This window comes from Thalassophryne amazonica, chromosome 11, assembly GCF_902500255.1.
Source record: "Thalassophryne amazonica chromosome 11, fThaAma1.1, whole genome shotgun sequence".
Lineage (NCBI taxonomy): Eukaryota > Metazoa > Chordata > Actinopteri > Batrachoidiformes > Batrachoididae > Thalassophryne > Thalassophryne amazonica.
In genome coordinates this window covers 12,948,985-12,969,381 of record NC_047113.1, presented here as the reverse complement: position 1 = coordinate 12,969,381, position 20,397 = coordinate 12,948,985, and the positions used below count along the sequence as shown (strand labels likewise).

The following is a 20,397-nucleotide window of genomic DNA, read 5'->3' as shown; positions in this document are numbered from 1 at the left end:
TGACTCATTTAAACTAACATATTCATCCTGCTGTAACCAGGTTTCTGTAAGGCAGAATAAATCAATATGTTGATCAATTATTATATCATTTACCAACAGGGACTTAGAAGAGAGAGACCTAATGTTTAATAGACCACATTTAACTGTTTTAGTCTGTGGTGCAGCTGAAGGTGCTATATTATTTTTTCTTTTTGAATTTTTATGCTTAAATAGATTTTTGCTGGTTATTGGTAGTCTGGGAGCAGGTACCGTCTCTACGGGGATGGGGTAATGAGGGGATGGCAGGGGGAGAGAAGCTGCAGAGAGGTGTGTAAGACTACAACTCTGCTTCCTGGTCCCAACCCTGGATAGTCACGGTCATTCCAGATCATTCCAAAGAGCTGGACCACGGTAGGAAAAGGCTCTATACCCCACAGACCTTTTGTTCATCCTTGGAACACACAGAAGCCCTGCGCCCTGCGAACGCAAAGGCCTCGCAGGTACGTATGGCTTAACCAAGTCCGCCAAGTAGGAAGGCGCCAGTCCATGAACAATTTTATAAACCAACAATAAAACTTTAAAATCCAATCTGGCAGAAACTGGTAGCCAATGAAGGGATGCCAAAATGGGAGTAATGTGGTCAAACCTTATACTTTGTGTCAAAATTCTGGCAGCAGCATTCTGCACCAACTGAAGTCCTCGAATGCTAGACTGCGGCAGACCAGAAAATAAAGCATTACAATAATCCAATCTAGAAGAGACAAATGCGTGAATCAGAGTCTCAGCATCAGCCATAGACAGGATGGGGCGAATCTTTGCTATATTTCTCAGATGAAAGAAAGCAGTCCTCATAATGTCCCTAATGTGGAGGTCAAAGGACAACGTAGGATCAAAGATTACCCCAAGGTTCCTCACTTTGTCAGTATGATGTATAACACATGAAATTAGGCTAAGCGCCAGCTGATCACATTGGTGCCGATGTCTTGCTGGGCCAAGAACTATCATTTCAGTCTTATCAGAGTTCAAAAGTAGAAAGTTTTTATGAATGCAATAGCAGATCATGGGACCATGAAACTGAATTGGAAACAAAATGAAGCAACAAAATAAAAGTAATAAATAATGGGGAAAAAACTTAAATAATTCTGTTATGTAAATTTTCTTACATTGCTCTCCTTCCTTCCTGCAGAAGGGGCAGGTGGACAAACACGGGGTGCGGGGAGTGGGGGTAGACGAGGGTCAGTTTTGATAAGCGGCATGGACTCTAAACATGGTATTGTAACATAAATATATACTGTTGATAATACATATATGTACATGCATAAACCCGTGTGGTGACACGGTGGATTAGTGATTAGCACTGTTGCCTCACAACAAGAATGTTCTGAGATCACTTCCCGCCCGGTCCTTTCTGTTTGGAGTTTGTGTGTTCTCCCCATGTTTGGGTGAATTCTCTCCAGGTGCTTCAACTTCCTCCCACTTCCAAAGATATACAGGTTAGGTGAATTGCTGACTCCAAATTGTCTGTGGATGTGAGTGCGTTTGCCTGTCTATATGTGGCCCTGTGAAAGATTGCCATCCTGTTTAGGGTGTACTCCACCTCTTGCCCCATGACTTCTGGGATAGGCTCCAGCTCCCCTGTGACCTTTAATTGGAATAATATTCGCATACAATTGTCACGACAACTTTGTGTGTTATTTCTGTACTTCCTGCTGTTTCCACTGTGCTGGAACACATGTCCTTGCCAGAAAACCTGTCACACCTCTCACTTGCATCTACTTAATACCACAGTGTTGTGCACTGGGTGCATCTCAGTTTACATGGAATGACAGGTGACACACTGGCTGTGTCACAACTCAGCTACTACATTTCAATTTATTTTCCATTTATTTTTATTTATATAGCGCCAAATCACAACAGAGTTGCCTCAAAGCACTTCAAACAGGTAAGGTCTAACCTTACCAACCCCCAGAGCAACAGTGGTAAGGAAAAACTCCCTCTGAGGAAGAAACCTCAAGCAGACCAGACTCAAAGGGGTGACCCTCTGCTTGGGCCATGCTACAAACATAAATTACAGAACAATTCACAGAACAATTCACAGATGAATATACAAGAAATGCTGTTGGCGCACAGGACAGGAGGATCGCCAACACGAATACAACTCCCATCTCTGGATGGTGCTGCACCTTAAACAGAGAGAAAAAACAGAATCAGGCATCATAAAGACAAAAAATACTGTATAATTTGCCAGCATTAAACAACAAGAAAAACATAAGAAATACTAAGGTGATCGCCGGCCATACATGCTTCGTAGGCTGTAATCATCAGCTGTTTATGTTATAAGCAGTGATGCCGGTAACTTAGTAACGCGTTACTCTAATCTGACCACTTTTTTTAGTAACGAGTAATCTAACGCGTTAATCTTTCCAAATCAGTAATCAGACTAAAGTTACTTCTCCAAGTCACTGTGCATTACTATTGTTTTTGCATTGTGGGTCGATAGCAGCATTAAACTTGGTCCGTGGGCAGGAGGTCGGAGTTCGACTGAACTACACACTTTAAGCGACCTGTGAGTTATTCATCCGCAGTTTTCTGCAATAGCTACGACTTGTCCTCACCTCTTAAAGCGCGGTGACAACAGCACACCTGCACTGAGCTTTACAAAGACATTTTTATGCTTTTTTCTCCGAGCCGCTCCCTATCTGCTGCTAAAAACAGCTGATCCTCCGCGACGCATCAACAACTAACACTATTTTCCACTCAAATGCGCATAAACTCTCTTTCTAAGGACCACATGATGTGAAAATGCAATAAAACCTTCTTACCTGTAAATCTGGTCATGTTTTCTGCAAAAATAAATGTTATCCATTCTTTGTGCTCAAACGCCAAAGCAGGGGCGAATCCAGATGGAATGGGGGTGTGGGGCAAGGATGTGCCCCCCTCACAACACCCTAGATTAAAGGTCCAGTTTTGAAGCCTTTTTTTACTACAACTACTAATACTACTTAAAATAATAATCATTTCGACAAGTAAAATGTTTAGAGAGAATTTAAATGTTAGAAAAATGTTAGAATGAATTTAACAGTTACATTTATAAACAATGTAGGTTAGAAATTGCAAGTTTTACTGTTACAGTGCTGTCAACAGTTAAATATGAGGTCAAGAAAGAGGTTTTTATTTTACTTTTTATAAAACAAGTATTTATTTTCATTGAAGCCAAGAAAGGGTGACTATAAAGTGAGTTTTGGCAAAACAGGCATCATTGTCATGTTGAGGTGGCAGAGGGTTGTTGTCGGCAGCTGGGGAAAGTAACTAAAAAAGTAACTAGTAATCTAACTTAGTTACTTTTCCAGTTGAATAATCAGTAAAGTAACTAAGTTACTTTTTCAAGGAGTAATCAGTAATTGGATTACTTTTTCAAAGTAACTGTGGCAACACTGGTCATAAGTGGCCCAGTGGTTCGAGAACAGTTTGTTCCAACCTCCGCTGTGTCGGAGGAGCTGAACCCTGAAGAGTTTCTTGGGACGCAGCCAGTAGTAGCGTGCAGATGCTGAATTGGGACACAGCCACTGATATGTTGGTGTTATGATAAGCCGGCAACACGCCCATGATGAATGAACCTTTGCTCTCCAATTTCATGATCTCTACATAACAACAGGCTCTAAATCTGAAAAGTACTTGAGCCATGTTTTATGCTTCCACTGTAAAAACAGAGCCGAGTCTCAGGACTCTGAATCTGCCTAGTTACACACAAACAGCCAAGTGTGAGAAGATTTAATAATGCAGGTGGGCTTAATTGGCGCATACACAGCCAAAGAAAATTGAGAAAGGGTAAAAGAGGAGGGTCGGAATAGATAAAAGGAGTTTTAAGATCACCAGAATGGTTTGAGAAATTTGTGTGTTGCTGGGAAATACTGTACTTTTTCCCATGGTGGATGGATAATAGATACTGTCTGGAGGAATCTCTGATTCAAAATGCATTGTCCCCACTGTGTGAAAAATGCACTCAAAGAGAATACGTTCCATCTTGGAAGCTTTTGATGCCTGTGAGACTCTGGGTTCCTCGACTCGATTTATAGTATCTTTAAGAATGGAGGGTGCCAATGATTTAATCGAATGCTTTGATGCTTGCCGTCAAACTCTCTCACCCTCCCCTCTGTCTCGCTCTCTCTCTCACATTTTTTTTTCACAGATTCAGTGCAAGAGTGCCCGCGCAATTGCCATGGTAACGGAGAGTGCAATTCGGGTGTGTGCCATTGCTTCCCAGGGTTCCACGGCATGGACTGCTCAAAAGGTATTAGGTGCTTAGAAATGGTCTTATCCTATCAGAAGAGCTGCTGTTGGTCACTTTAATTATGCAAGCAGGACTGTTTCTATGAAACAGCTCCGTGCTGTGTGAACAGTAGAGAGGTTTAAGAGAAGCTGGATCGCTTATGGCCTAAGGTGAAGCTGAGACAAGATGATGATGAATGGCAGCTTCCCGAGCTGGCGTCTCTCTGGCTCTGGGCTCACCTGGGATAGACAGCTTTGATGAATAGTTTAGTTACCTCTGCCTGTAATTACTCTTCCTGTCACTCTGCAGGCCCTGTTACCACTCTATTTACCCTCCTTCAGGGTGAATTGTTAGTGGGCTCAAGGCAGGTATGTGGCTTTTCCCTGCCTTTCTGAAAAGCCCGATAATTTTATTTTATTTTTTTTATATCTGCTCCTTCTTTCAGCGGCTTGCCCAGTGCTGTGCAGCGGCAATGGCCAATACGACAAAGGTTCCTGCGTGTGTTACAGTGGCTGGAAGGGACCTGAGTGCGACATCCCTGTCACACAATGCATCGATCCTCTCTGCAGTGGCCACGGAACCTGCACGGACGGCAACTGCGTGTGCTCCATCGGTTACAAAGGGCAGAACTGTGCTGAGGGTGAGAAGAAGCAGGGTTAAGTGTGTGTGTGTGTGTGTGTGTGTGTGTGTGTGTGTGTGTGTGTGTGTGTGTGTGTGTGTGTGTGTGTGTGTGTGTGTGTGTGTGTGTGTGTGTGTGTGTGTGTGTGTGTGTGTGTGTGATGATCAGGGATATGTGATGGTATTGCCAATGCTGGACATTAAGCAGGAATTGTTAAGTTATTTCTGTTTATACATGCCGTATTTTTCCAGTCATACAAGAGTATAAGTGCAAAAAAAAAAATAAGCTTCTTGAAGATGAAAAAGCATATATAAGTTACACAGAGTAGAAGTCACACCTTTTTTTTTCTCTACCATCAGCTCTTTAATTTTTGTTCATTTTGCTTAGTGCTCTGATTCTGACAAAAATTTTATGCGACTTAGGCTCTAGGAAAAATCTTTAATCTGTAATCTTTAAGGCTCATTACGTATATAAATCAACACGTCTTTCAGTTGATGTAACCATTACTGCTCACATACTTACATTTGTCCTTTACATTGGTCCAGGTGTTAAGCAATGCGTCCACTAGAGGGCACTGCACAGGCTCAAATATTTCTGACAACATCAAATGGGGACAATTGAAGAATAATACTTTGTCAACTGCAAAATAGACACCATAGTCAGCGGTGTCAAAGGAGGGGGTGTGCTGAAAAATGGACAGATTCACCAAACACCAGGTGACAATACTGGCTGTGCTTGTACATTTGCCCACGCTCTGTTTAGGCCAGTGATGCTGGTAATGCGTTACTTAGTAACGCGTTACTCTAATCTAACCACTTTTTTTAGTAACGAGTAATCTAACGCGTTAATCTTTCCAAATCAGTAATCCGATTAAAGTTGCTTCTCCAGGTCACTGTGCGTTACTATTATTTGATTACTGAACTGCCCACTGTAAGTGAGCTGTGAGCTTTTCATCCGCGGTTTTTTGTAGCAGCTACGACTCCTCACCTCTTAAAGCGTGGTGACAACAGCACACCTGCACTGAGCTTTACAAAGACATTTTTATGCTTTTTTCTCCTTTATTTAGAATTCTGAGCTGAGCCGCTCTGTATCTGCTCATTAAAAACAGCTGATCTTCCACGATGCGTCCACAGCTAACACTATTTTCCACTCAAATGCACCTAAACTCTCTTTCTGAGGACCACATGATGTGAAAACGCAATAAAACTTTCTTACCTGTAAATCTGGTCATGTTTTCTGCATAAATAAATGTTATCCATTCTTTGTGCTCAAACGCCAAAGCAGGGGCGAATCCAGATCAAATGGGGGCATGGGGCAAGGATGTGCCCCACCCACCCCTAGATTAAAGGTCCAGTTTTGAAGCCTCTTTTTTTACTACAACTACTAATACTACTTATAATAATAACAATTTCGACAAGTAAAATGTTTAGAGAGAATTTAAATGTTAGAAAAATGTTAGAAAGAATTTAATAGTTACATTTATAAACAATGTAGGTTACAAATTGCAAGTTTTACTGTTACAGTGCTGTCATCAGTTAAATATGAGGTCAAGAAAGAGGTCTTTACTTTTCATAAAACAAGTATTTATTTTCATTGAAGTCAAGAAAGGGTGACTATAAAGTGAGTTTTGGCAAAACAGGTATCATTGTCATGTTGAGGTGGCAGAGGGTTGTTGTCGGCAGCTGGGGAAAGTAACTAAAAAAGTAACTAGTAATCTAACTTAGTTACTTTTACAATTGACTAATCAGTAAAGTAACTAAGTTATTTTTTCAAGCAGTAATCAGTAATTGGATTACTTTTTCAAAGTAACTGTGGCAACACTGGTTTAGGCAGAATTTCACGCAAAACACGAGTACTGTGTGTTGTAAGATCTGTGTGGACATTATTTTTCTTAAAAAACTGCAAAATTTGCAGCAAACACCCATCATTCTCCCCAAAATTGACACGCCAAACTCTGGATAGACGGCTCATTCAGCTCAGTCTCACATTTTTGTTTGGTTTTTTTCATGCTCCCGTGATTAAATGAGTCAAATTTTTGTGACGGACCTTTTTTAACTCACTATTACTAACCCTACTCCCACCCCAAACCCTAACCTTAATCATAACCTAATCTTACTCCTTCCCCCCACCCTAACCATAACCATTCCCGACCCCCCCCCCCCCCCCAACCCCGCTTCACTTTTAATTTCGTGCAGCCATCACGGAATGAATGAGAATGAATTTGTGCTGCCGTGACAAAAATGAGGCGCTTTTCGTCACAATATCACGAACCAACAGATTAATGTATATTTCGTGCTGCTGAAGCACGACTTGCCGTGAGACCAGGTTGGCTCGTTATGCTCGCATCGTAATCGTACCCTGAGTGTCCTTCACATATACACAGATGAGGTATGATACGGCTGCTAAACACATCACATTTTACTTAGGGGTGAAATCGCTTCTATTGATTGGTTTTAAGAGGGATCAGCCTGCCACATTTTCAAAAAGATAGAAAGCAAAAGAGAAAGACGGGGGGGGGGGATAAGAGCAGAGAGTGGAGTCAGGATGATTGTTAAAAGTGAATATTTATGAGGAAAGAGAGAGCTGGTAAAAGTCGAGACAAAAGAAGGTGCAAGTGAAGAAAAGACAAGAAAGCAGAAGACTGACAGAAGTCAGCAAGATCAGCATTTTCTCCTGCTGCCCCCCCCCCCCCACCCACCCCCCACACTCACTCTCATCCAATTTTTTTTTTTTTTTCCAGCTCTCCTCTGGTCTCAAATCTGATATTCATCACAGCCGAGTCCCTCAAACAATTTACCTGGAGCTGCAGCGACATGAAAATCGATAACTGTTGATTCGCCGTTTCTGCTAGCCAAACAGAAATCAAGGGCCGAGGTTACGTTGGAGCGCGTGCTTTTATCAATGTGTACGTCCACGCAGCGCAAGCACGCGGCGAGGTCAATCATGCCTGAGGTGCTGGAGGGGGTGAGCGAAGTGTCAGATAAGAGGCGAGGGAACGTGTGAGCGACCTGGACAGAGCAATGGGAGGAGCCGGAGGAGGGGTGGGCGCGTGGCAGCAAGGAGGTAATTTGTCAAATTGGTTTTCACTCACTGGCTGTGCTTGGAGCTGCCGGTCATCCTGGCATAGTGACAGCGTTTGATTCTCCCCGATGTCTTAGCATCAGAACACGTACACATGCACACGGACAAGGCTCATAATGTGTCAGCAGAGATCACTGCATCACTTTGATTCTGGTGCCGGAATTATAGACTCAGCTATTCATTATTTTTAATTGCATTTGTAATATGACTGGTTTTATTTTCTTTTAATATCATTGTCTTTATGAGTACAAAAAAACTAAAAACATGTCCTTTGTCACTTCTGCTTTTTCTCAAATAATCCTAATATTTAATTTGTTTCCATTCTAATGTAAATTCTTCTTATTGTTCATTGTGTTTGTCTGTTTTCTTTCTTTCTCTTTACTGTGTGTGTCTCTGGTTTTATTCAGTGGATTGCTTGGATCCAACGTGCTCCAACAATGGCATCTGTGTGAATGGGGAGTGTCACTGTAAGCCAGGCTGGGGAGGGCTCCACTGCGAGCTGCCAAGGGCCCAATGCCCAGACCAGTGCCATGGCCATGGGGCTTTCATCCCAGACACCGGCCTGTGCAGCTGTGACCCCAACTGGATGGGACCCGACTGTTCGATGGGTAAGTACTGTGGCTCAGTTGCAAGTACCATACTGTGTACGTGGAGTAAATACATATTATGGAGTGTGCAGTGTCAGAATGTGAGGAAACAGGGCTAATGACTTCCTGGGGCCCCAAGAAGATTTGTGATCCTCTGGAGTATGTTTCTAATTAGTTTAATTTAAATTACATACTGCTCTCATTTGGAAGCAGAGCTTTAATGTAATCCACAAAACCATAAACAAATACAGCCTGCTCAGAAGTAAGATATGGCAACTCTTAAATTTTCAGACAAGCTGGAGAAAGCATGAGTATTTTTTTTTTTTTAATGTCAATGTCCCTCAGTGGCCTACACTGTGAAATTCTGTTCATGAAATCATGTAGAGATTTTCATCCATATCAACAGTTCCACATGTTTTTGAAGGTTGATTTCTTTTGTAATATTTATGATGATGATGATGATGATGATGATGATAATGATGGTTATGATTATAATTATTATTTTTTTATTATTATTGTTGTTATTGTTGTTGTTGATTGTTTAGGGCAGTGGTTCCCAAAGTGTAGGCCACAGTCCCCAAAGTGCAATGAAAGTTTATATATATATATATATATATATATATATATATATATATATGCACAGATAACCAAAAAAATTAACTTCGATAACAGATAATCAGATAAGTAAGTATCGGAAGTTACAGATAACCGATAACCTATAAATTCCAGTATTGTTTCCGTTACACTTGCAACTACTAACAAGCTGATTTTGAGTTTTAACACCACGATCGCTTCTGGTAGCATCAAAAGCGACAACACACCCAAACAATGAGTCAGCATTTCTGTCTTTGAGCGTCCTGTCCCCTGCTGGAAGCTCCAGTTTACTACATTGCTTCCAGCACAAACGCAGCTGAGAGGAGCCACAAAGCTCAACTCTCTACTCAATCACAATGCTGCCGTCAGACAGAGGTCTTGGAAAATAAAGCAGTGCTGACTTATGGTTTGGTGTATAAATAAAATGAATACTGATAGAATAACTCCATTAATGTCAATTCTGTCATTTGTGCAAAGTTAAGATATAACATATATCTTTTAATGTTGAATAATGCACTAATTCTGAAGTTTTGTAACAAACACAGACAGATGGCATTCTGGGTAAAATGTGCCTCTGCTAACACTGATTGGTTGACTGTAAACCAACATGTTAATCGCATCCTGCATCTTAGTATACATGGAGTAACGAGCTGCGTTTAACATCTCACGACCACCTCCTGATCGCCGATCATATGGTCAGATGAAAATCAAACCTGTTTGATATTCTGGTCGGCCGTCGTGAGGGTATCCCGCTGCTGAAGTGCTACAAGCGTCCAACCTCTCGCACTGTGCATGTGCAAACACCGCAGACCTGTCTTATAATGTTTTTGTTGTTGTTGTTTTTTAACTTTGATGTCTCCCATCGAGAGTTTTTGTAAATTAAGTTTGAAAAAAAGCTTCTGTTTACATTTTGCTTCTGGAAACACGAGTCCGATGTGTGGTTTTTGAATGTGCAATGTGTGTGAGAACATAAACCATGTGCTCTGAACTTTTACACCATGGGGTCCTGTACAGTTTGAGCTGGAACTGAGTACAGTGATTGAAAATACCAACCCAGCTTCAGGGCCAATACTGCCATGAACACTACTGACCAGTAGTTGGTTCATGTTGACGCATATGATCCACGTCAAGCCACATATGTTCCATGTAGCGCCATGTAACGCGACACTGGTACACGTTTAGGTATAGGTTACTCCTAACCTCCAGCCCTCCCACACTTGGTCCCTTTAAAGTGTGGGTTTTCAATTCACAGCATCCATTCAAGATGTTGTCACATTTAAATGCCGTCCAAAAAAAGACGCTCCTGTACAGTCCGGCCGGTGTGCGCATTCGTGTGCCAGGCTGGTTTTCACCTGTGTTCCAGAGTCATTAAATGCAGCAGTTCTGCATGTTCACCCAGCTCTCTGTGATCAAAATAAAAAGACACCACAATGAGGTATTTAATTATATACACCTGCAACTGTGTGGATCACATCCCCACCCCCAAAAAAACATCTTGAAATTAATGCCACACTCAGAGATGACCCTCGTTAGCTGAATATTCTCTCTCTAAGAGCCTTTCAGAGCCACTATTCTCCCACGATTGTTGAATAACTGGACTCACACCAAAAAAAAAAAAACATGCTACATGGCTCATTATTCATATTCGGACCAGGGCTATACAGCTTTATTGTGCTTTGGCACTATATAAATGAAATTAATTGAAACTGAATTGAAAAAGTATATTAAAAAACTGTACACTACACCATCATCTCCTGCAGACGGACGGATGCCAGGAGGGGATATATATATATATATATATATATATATATATATATATATATATATATATATATATATATATATATATATTTATATATATATATATATATATATATATATATATATATGTGTGTGTGTGTGTGTGTGTGTGTGTGTGTGTGTGTGTGTGTGTGTATGCTTCACTTTATTCTCATATGTCAATAAAAATTGAGATTAAAGATCTGGGTGGAGCTCAGAAGATTTTCAGATTTCAAAGTTCGCCTCGCGTTCTTAAATTGAGTCATGGCCGGTCTTGGGGCCCCAACACATATTTGTCTTCAGGCACGCCACCTCCTCACTCAGCTTGAAGCCCCGGTCACATGGCACTAACAAAGGACAACGAAGCCCAAACAAAACACGAAATCTGGACTTGCGTTGACTTTGGGAGGCATCGTTTAACCATCATCCAGCTTCGTTCCTGCAGCTGGAGCTTCGTCCAAATCTTCAAACTGTTGAAAAATATGAACAAATACCGACGATAAGCACAATTCGTCCGTGTGTCATTTTGCTGTCTGTCTTGACGCTTCCTTATCGTTTGGGTAGTTTCCGTGTTCCGTGTTGTTCTGTTTGACTGTCGTCCAACGTTGCCCAATCTCTCAAGTCCGATGTATTGCATGAATGTTGACAATATCTGAGAGGATATTTTCAGTGAATTTTTTTTTTTTTTTTGGACTTTGTATCCTTTGTTCAGCTATCGTTGAGTGCCATGTGACCGGGCCCTAAGATTACAGCATCATCTTACCAAGTCAAGATCGGTAAACATTTTCTTGCAAACAAAGGCAGGGAAACTGCCTGTCTGCACAACCCTACCCAGCATCCAGTCCATCCAAGCATTGAAGAGTGTGGAAGTCAGAACACATCTCGAGCAAATGCCAAAAATGACTGGGAAGAAGTCAGAGACTTGTTGCTTAGCAGAGCAGTCTGGCTCCACACCTAAGAAGTCAACCATCCAGTGTATATTAGCTTTGCAAGTCAGGGGCGTCGGACTGGGGGGGGGATAAAAAGGGTACTATGTACCCAGGGCCCAGAGCACGGGAGGGGGCCCACAAAAAACTGGCATTAAATACATTTTTGTCTTGCATGTTATTAATGTCCATACAATTCATGTTGTAAAAGAATATAATTAGAATGAATGTATAAATGCTGCGAAACACAATTCTGCTCTAACAATAATATTGAAAGATCTCTGTGGGCCCTTCCACCCCTGCACAGCTGTAAAATGGTCAGAGGTTTTTAGGCTGAAATAAGACGTGTCTTTACTAAAAAAAAATCTAAGTCCGGATTTCAAAAAAGAAGAGAAAAAAGAAAACTAAATGAGGGAAAACAGCTGCTAATCAAATTCTTTGAGAAGAGAGGTGAGCTTGAAAACTGTCATAATGTGCACGCAGGAAACTTGCTAATATCAGCACTGAGGACATATAAACATCACAGTTTAACAGGGAAAGACACGATAAACCCACAGCGGTTTTGGTGGCAAAATAACTAAACAAGCAGCCGCATCTCTGCTCATCTCCCCCCACGGGACACACAGTCCATGTGTGTGTGTGTGTGTGGGGGGGGGGGCACGGAGCAGCACGTGGCTGCTGCTGTGACGACACACAGGACAGGAGCAGGACAGCTTACTTCTAAAAAGTAAGTCCTTTCGGCTGCTCCCTTGTTTGCACTCGGGGTCGCCACAGCAAATCCAAGGTGGATCTGCATGTTGAATTGGCACAGGTTTTCTGCTGCAAGAAAATCAAATGTCTTGACCCAGTCTCCCCTGACTTGCCACTGCTTGTTAGTGCATTTATGGCAAATTAATTACCCAAATGCTAAAAATAACTGCGTGCATTTAGTGCTGTCCCTTTCATTATATATGCGCAGATTTGGAAAAGTCTGTTTTATTACAATGACAGAAAAACATGCATTTGCCTGCCTGTCGTCTGTGGGATATAATATGACCACAGTCATATTGACAGTTCAGACAAAGCAGGAGGTGCTGGTCCAGGTTCTGGTCCCTCATCTTGTCAAATCAAATGTATCAATTTATATAGCGCCAATTGACAATGAGATTGCCTCAAGGTGCTTCACACGGCATAATAAAAACAGAGAAAATTGAATTAAAAATTTAAAACAATAAAAAGACAAAACCATAAACAACACAAGCACCGAGGATGTTAGTGAAGGTGAGCTTATGGATCCACTTTACAAGCAAATTATTTAATTTTAGTAACCTTTACAACATTTTTTTCCTGTTTTGTCTATTTGCTTTTTAGGATTACCTAATAAATGGTGTGTCTTTGTAGTCCCAGGAACCGAGGGACAGATAGAAGATGACTATGCAAACTATATAATATTACAGAGAATTACAAAGTATACAGAAAAGGAATAGGGCTATTATGGTATTAATTGTAGAGAGTATATAATATGAATTAACCTTTTTCCTTATTTACACAAATATACTGCATTGATTTATTCAGTCTAATATTGTTAAGAAATAACAGGAATTACCTTCTTTTTCAAATACAGGGTTATAAAATATGTCATTTTTATTATGACAGTATTTTGTAATACTTAATAAGACAGTACAGTACTCCCTTAACCTACAAGTTGTAGGTTAAGGGAGTAATATTCTGAAAGTCTGTTATTAATATGGACTGAGTTTACTGAATGACATTGACTATAAAATGGGTAATCTGTTCTTTAATGTTTCGATTGTAGAATATTGTATTATGTATTTTTTTTTTCTTCACAAAGAGAATTACACACTGTTAAGCGATGAATTACACTTACTTTTATTTAATTACTTATTTTGGAAAATTGTGTTAAATTAGATATTTTGCTGTGACTGTAGATTTTATATCCCAAACCCTAATTTGTAGTCAAGTTAACATTGGGGTATATCTCTGTTAAAATGCACGGGGATGCACCAAATTGCACCATTTTTCTAGAAAATGCTGCAATTTGGTCCCCCAGACCCCCCAACTCAATATTGTTCCCCCAACTTTAAAAAGGGTTCTGACTCCCAGGTGTGATCTAAAGTATACATGATGTAGACCTGGTTTGGCTACCTATTAGAAATTTGGTGTTTCTGTTGATTAAAAAAGAACACAACAGTGTGTGTGTGGTTGGGGGGCTCAATATGGCTGGTACCTAGGGCCCAGAATTTGGTGCTACGCCCCTGTTCCAAGTACCCACTGAAGGCAAGCACAAATATTGTCTGTGTTGACTTTCATGAAATGTGTGATTTGGTTGACTGGGCAAGTTGTGAGTCTATGCATACGCATGGTGAATATTGTGTGGAGAAATATTTTGTGTTACTACCTTATTTACCTTTAAAATGGTTAATTTGCTTGAACTATCCCAAGGGTTTTTAATTTACTGTTCAGTTTTTTTATGCCCTGTTTCTTGTCTTGTATTTAGGGAAAACTGACATTTCCATCTTGCAGATTTGTTCTTTTGATGACATACTACTGAAGAAAAGAAAAAAAAAATAAAATTAGTTACCTCCATTTTTTAATGTTTCTTCCAATAAAATGTTCATCATGCACGCTCCTTTAAATAAATCTAATGATGTGGAACTGTCGGAGAGGCAACATCCTTTACCTTTCCGCCCTTGTGTTTCTCATTCCAGAATCCCAAACAGAGCTGCAGCATTTCGTATGAGCAAAGCAATGCTCAACTTTAATAAATGCAGCATTGTTTCTCACCGCAGGCTCCCTCAGCAAGTGTGTATCAAAACATCAGTACATAGAACATTCTCTGCACACCAGGGGACTGGAGCGCACAAGCAGAATTGTCACTTCTCACCACATGCCCCATCACTGCGTGCAACATCTGCACAAAACTCTAATCACGTGTAACGTGTATTTGATTACTCCACAGCTTTTGATTCAGGAGGGGCACGTTTCTGAGTCCAGAAATTATGTTTGTTTTTCAAATCTCTGTCTTCCCTCAGAGGTGTGCTCTGTTGACTGTGGGACTCATGGCGTGTGCATGGGCGGGGCTTGTCGCTGTGAGGAGGGCTGGACAGGTGCAGGATGCGACCAAAGAGTGTGCAACCCGCTGTGCATCAAACATGGAACGTGCAAAGATGGAAAGTGCCAGTGTCACCAAGGCTGGAATGGGGAGCACTGCACCATCGGTAAGGAGGGGATTTCGTGTGTGCATGTGGATGTGCGGTTGCGTGTGTGTGTTTGCTTGTCTGCGTGTCGACACGTGGGTGTACACACAAACACCAGCACCCAATTACACTTAAGCATCTGCTTTTTTTTTTCTACTGTGTTAAAAGGAAAAGGGGGACCTTAGGGAAATTTTAAAAATAAAAAAAGAGGAGCTGACGTAAGAAGTAGGCGAGCAGAGACGAAAGGAGCAAACTTTTAAGAAGCAACAGTGGGAGGATTTGAAAAAAAAAAAGGATTTAGCTCTTTTTAGGTTTCCTCTCAACGCCCCAGGAGTCACACTTTCTTTGGCTTTTGAAACACTGAAGCTTCGTGATGAAAAGTAAAACTCTTCACCTCACGGTGATCAAACAAAAAAATCTCACATTGTGTGCATGTGTGTGCATGTGATTTATATATATATATATATATATATATATATATATATATATATATATATATATATATATATATATATATATATATATATAGTCAGTCTGTCTGTGTCACATTAACATCAGTGTCACTTTGGACGGATGAGTGTCAGCCTCCTTTGAGATCCAAAGTCTCATTCTCCTGTCACCGCAAGCACTATGACTGTAACCTGATGCACGCACGAACATGTATACCAACAAGTGTGCACGCACACACACACACATGCATGAAAATGCACAGTGGAATTACAGTATATGTTCTCCCCCTCCCCGTATCAGAAAGTAGGGCAGCTTTGACTGCAGCATCAGCCCGACATAAAAAAAGCTGTCAGGCCTCAACCTGGTGCAAAGCAAACTTCACTCACACCAAACACTCTCAATGTGAGCGTATCTCAGCTTGCCTGTTGTTCATTTCAGCTCTGCATGATGTTACTTGCATTTAATTACATTTATTTATTTTTTTATTTATTTTTAAAGTCTCCCCATCTCTTACCTTTTGCACGTTTTCTCCCGCTGCAGACCATGGGAGCATGGTTGACAAAGCAGGTATCGTATCTGACTCTGGTGTTTTTGTTTCTTAGCTTGTGGTGGTAGAAGCTAGCTGCTGCATTTGTGGGTTTTGGCCTGGCTTGGCTCTGTAGAATCTGTGGTGCTATCTGTCCGTAGATTCGGGCGCCAGCCTCAATGATAACTCCCCATCTGTAGCGCGCTTCCTGCTCGCATCGGTGCGCTACGGCTGGCGGGCACGCTGTCATTGAGCCTCGATGTTGTGGGGTACCGTAGAGCCGAGTGTGGTATCAGCAGTGGTGACGGGCTGTGCAGTGAATGTGTGGTTGTGCATGCGTGTGTGCGTGTTAGTCGCCATATCTCTCATTTGGAATTTTCCAACACGAACACTCAGCTATTCCAGTCATGCCCTGCGTAAACACAGCTGATTCACACAAACAGTGAAAACCTTTCAGGTAATTGCTGAATTTCATAGGCCACTGATGCGAGCCCTTCGTGTGGTGTCAAAAAAAAAAAAAAACAAGATGCAGAGCCGCTGAGTGCATGTGTGTATGTGTCTACATTTGGAAATTGCAGTTGCAGTCATGGTAGAGCAACTAATAAATTTTTTGTGCATGCATGTGAATGTAGCGGGCGTAATATTGCCAGATCTTATCATTAAACCTCCAAGCTAAAGGAAAAACCGTGTTGTTAGATCACACAATGATAAACAGTTTGGATTCTGAGGTTAAGAGAGAAAAGGGGTGCAGGTCTAAGGTGAGTTGTCTCATACACCGCGCGAATGCTTAATAGAGCACCTGGTGGCAGAGGCTCCGCCGGGTTCCGCAGAGCGGCGCTGATTGCCTGACAGTACAGGTCCCAGGAGCACCGTGGAGAGTGTCCTCTCACCCTCTACGCTTAATGGAATAGCTCTCATTGTTTTATGAAGAGCTCGTTCGGAGAAAAGGTAAATTGCAGGGTTAAAAAGAGAGCACGAGCGGTAGAGTGGGAGGAAAGAGTAACAGATGGCAGACGGAGAGACTTGTCAGAGAACACGCGGCGTGAAGGAATCGATGTAATTTTTAAGATGGCTTATTAACGAGAGCAGGAATAGATGAGCGGAGCTATTTTTTTTTTTTTTGGAGAAAGCGCTTGGTCCAGCCTTAGCCCCGGCAGTAGTGTTGGATTTATGGCGGTGACCTTTACTTTATGAACTTTAGTGCGGTACGAGTGAATGGTGGAAATGTTTCAGTACAATGTCCTGTCTCTGGTCTCTCTTCAGTTTACTCTCATTCTTCTCTATCTCTCGCTCACACCACCACTCTGCATTTGTGCCTTCCCTCCCCCTATACATTCAAATACCTCCACTCCACACACACACACACACACACACACACACACACACACACACACACAAGGGTGTGTGTGCTGACCCATAACCCAAGGCAATTTCTTCTCCTTTTTAAGGGGATTTCATCAGAGTCCAACTACATTAGTGGGGAGGGTGGACTTAATAGTTTCTGAAATCCCACTTTATTCTAGTTAGTATGAGGGGGTATTGACTGGTGCCTGGCATTAAAGAGAGGGGAGCCTCGTGCTGGCCTGCCTCAGCAAGCTGATCAATGTCAGCTATGGATTGTCCTGTCTGGGTGCTTCATAAGTATTTGGCTGCTTTAAAAGGCAACTCCATTTAACAGGCAATCACTGCTAACTACCTTTGTTCCCTGAGCTGAATACTTGGGGACAATCTATTCCAGCCCGTCTGTTAATACAGCATCATGAGCAGTCCCCTGATGCAGAAAGTGGTAATAATTAAAGATAAAAACCTTTTGATTTGAATCCTCTTGTTGAGCCAAGAAGCATGGTTAAGTGCATCTACTGCCACTCTGTCCCCTTCTTCTCATAGTGGAGCAGATAAGTATGACTTTTGGCCAGAATTGTTCACTTGGTCATACAAGTATCAGATTTGGCATGAATGTTCTTCATAAATCAGTGTTTGAGAAAAAAGTGCTGGCCACTTGAAAATCCAATATGGTGGCCAGGTAGGGGTCAATGAAGAATTACACAGGGATCAAAATTTAAAAATGCCCCAATCATATTGAAAAGTATAACACATTATTTGTCTGATCATAACTATTCCAAAAAGGTATAGTTTGGACTATCTATGATTGAATGTTATGGAGTTATGAGGTAAAAACAGCAAAAATGGTGACAAAGGTCAGTTTCAGTTTGTACAGGGGTCAAAAGTTAAAGCTGCTCCAATTTTTGTAAAATGTGATGCAAATTATTGGTTGAGTTAATAGGAGTTTAAAAAGAAATAGTTTGCACCATGTGTCATGCTTAGTTGTCACGTTACAGGGTAACATACGTCATATGCCATAGAATCCAATGGACATCAACACTGTTTGACATTTACTCTGCAAACCAAACATTCAACACAGTCAAAACTATTCCATTTATTAATCCTATTAGTTCAACCAATATTTTGCACCACTTTCTACCAAAATTGGAGCAACTTTAACTTTTGACTCCTGTGCAAACTGAAACTGACCTTTCTTACCATTCTGGCTGTTTTTACCCCGTAATGCCATAACATTCAGTCATAGATAGTCCAAACTATGCCTTTTTGGAATCTTTGTGATCAGACATATAATGTGGTATAGCTTTCAATATGATTGGAGCATTTTTAAATTTTGACCCTTGTGTCATTCTTTATTGACCCCTACCTGGCCGTCATATTGGATTTTCACATGGCCAGCACTTTTTTCTCAAACACTGATTTATGAAGAACCTTCATGCCAAATCTGGTGCTTGTATCGCCATGTGAAGGATTGTTTCAGTTATCTGCTGCACTATCAATAGTTCAAACATGAGGACATTGTGTCTTCCTCAAAGTCCTTTGTTGACTTTCCCTCATTGCCTGGTGGTTGAGATATGTGATAAAATGCCAATCGGGGAGAAATGCCTGTTAATTTATCTGCTGCCACTGTTTAGATTGTGCTATTTGTATTCATAATGCAATGTCTTATTTATGCGATTTGTTAGAGGGCAAAAATCTGACAGTGAACTTGAGTGAAAATATGTCCATTAATCTACTAAACAGGACTCAATGAAAAGCATTTTGTATTCATAATCTCTTCCTGGATTATTTTGTCCTTCTCCACACATGGCTGAGTGGGAAATGTCAGGTCATATCTCTAGGGTGTGTTTTGCTGGGCGTGTTTGTTAGTGCCGTTGCGTGCATGCACATATTGTTTTATCAGTCAGCCCTGTCTTTGCTTCCATCTCCCGTGGGTAGATTTAAGATTGTTGCATTTCGCTGCCTCATTTGTTGAAGAGGAAATCATTGTGACAGGTTTGTTTTTGGGCTCTTTGTGCTGCTGGAGACAACATTGTTATTGTGTGTCGTGCTTTTTTTCCACCACCATAATAGATTATAATGCGTGCAAGAGCACTGTGTTATTTCAGAGCTGGAGTGGTGCGATTTAGAGCACTACTGATAGTTAAAAACTGTTTTAGCACCATTTTCAAATAGAGAGGCAGAGTTATGCCTCTAATCCCTGATGGTGCAGATTATATTCTGTGATATCAGCACTCATCTGTCCGTGGACCCTTCAAATAACACACATACAGTATGTTGCTTTTAAAAGCCAAAATATCTTTTTTTTTCCAATCTTCTTCACTTTTATTCTGCCCTTTTTCATACATATGGTGCATATACTACATCAATGGTACTAAATTATGTTACTCAGGACTCCACACATGGTTTATTTCCCATAATGAACCAAGTCAGTTCTGGGTATTTCTGGGAGAATCAGAATATTCATAATACTCAAGCTTCCATGGAAATGAAAGAAAGCCATTGATTTATTGCAGTTATGAAATTAATTTAAACTCTTATATTAATTTTTGTATTGTCGTAGGTGTTTGGGATTAAACATCAATGTGTGTGCCACATTTTGCATCACAAGTGTCATTTGATGTCAAGTTACATTCTAGGTAGATATAACTTCAGGACATTACACTTTTTTAACACTTTGCAGCAAGAAGGTCATGGGTTCTCTGATGATGCTGTATATCATTAGAATGCTCTATAGCTCTTCTCATGTTTGCCTTGTATTACATCATCCAAAATGATGTTGTCATATGTCCAATCACTTCCACTTTATCATGCAGACAGGCATATGGTCAAATATACCAATAAAATCTCCACCTACAGCGTTGTTATTATCCACAACAGTGGATAATAAAATAAAATAAACTGTGCCATCATATTCAGACATTACAGCAAGCTAATATAATTATTGGACATTTTAAAGACAGATACACCTATAGCCAAAAAGACTCCATAGACAATGAGGTGATCCTTTTTTCTTTTCTTTTTTTCTGTTTTTTTTTTATTTTTTAT

General features: G+C 40.9%; 1 protein-coding gene across 1 annotated transcript in view; it reads left to right on the top strand.

The window, feature by feature from the left end:
* The window catches only part of tenm2 (teneurin transmembrane protein 2), an 899,715-nt gene that overhangs the window by 798,618 nt on the left and 80,700 nt on the right, over window positions 1-20,397 (top strand). Inside the window, 5 exon segments of the mRNA XM_034181532.1 lie at window positions 4,169-4,270; window positions 4,695-4,889; window positions 8,357-8,557; window positions 14,868-15,053; window positions 16,023-16,049. Coding sequence (XP_034037423.1) covers window positions 4,169-4,270; window positions 4,695-4,889; window positions 8,357-8,557; window positions 14,868-15,053; window positions 16,023-16,049 — 711 coding nt within the window.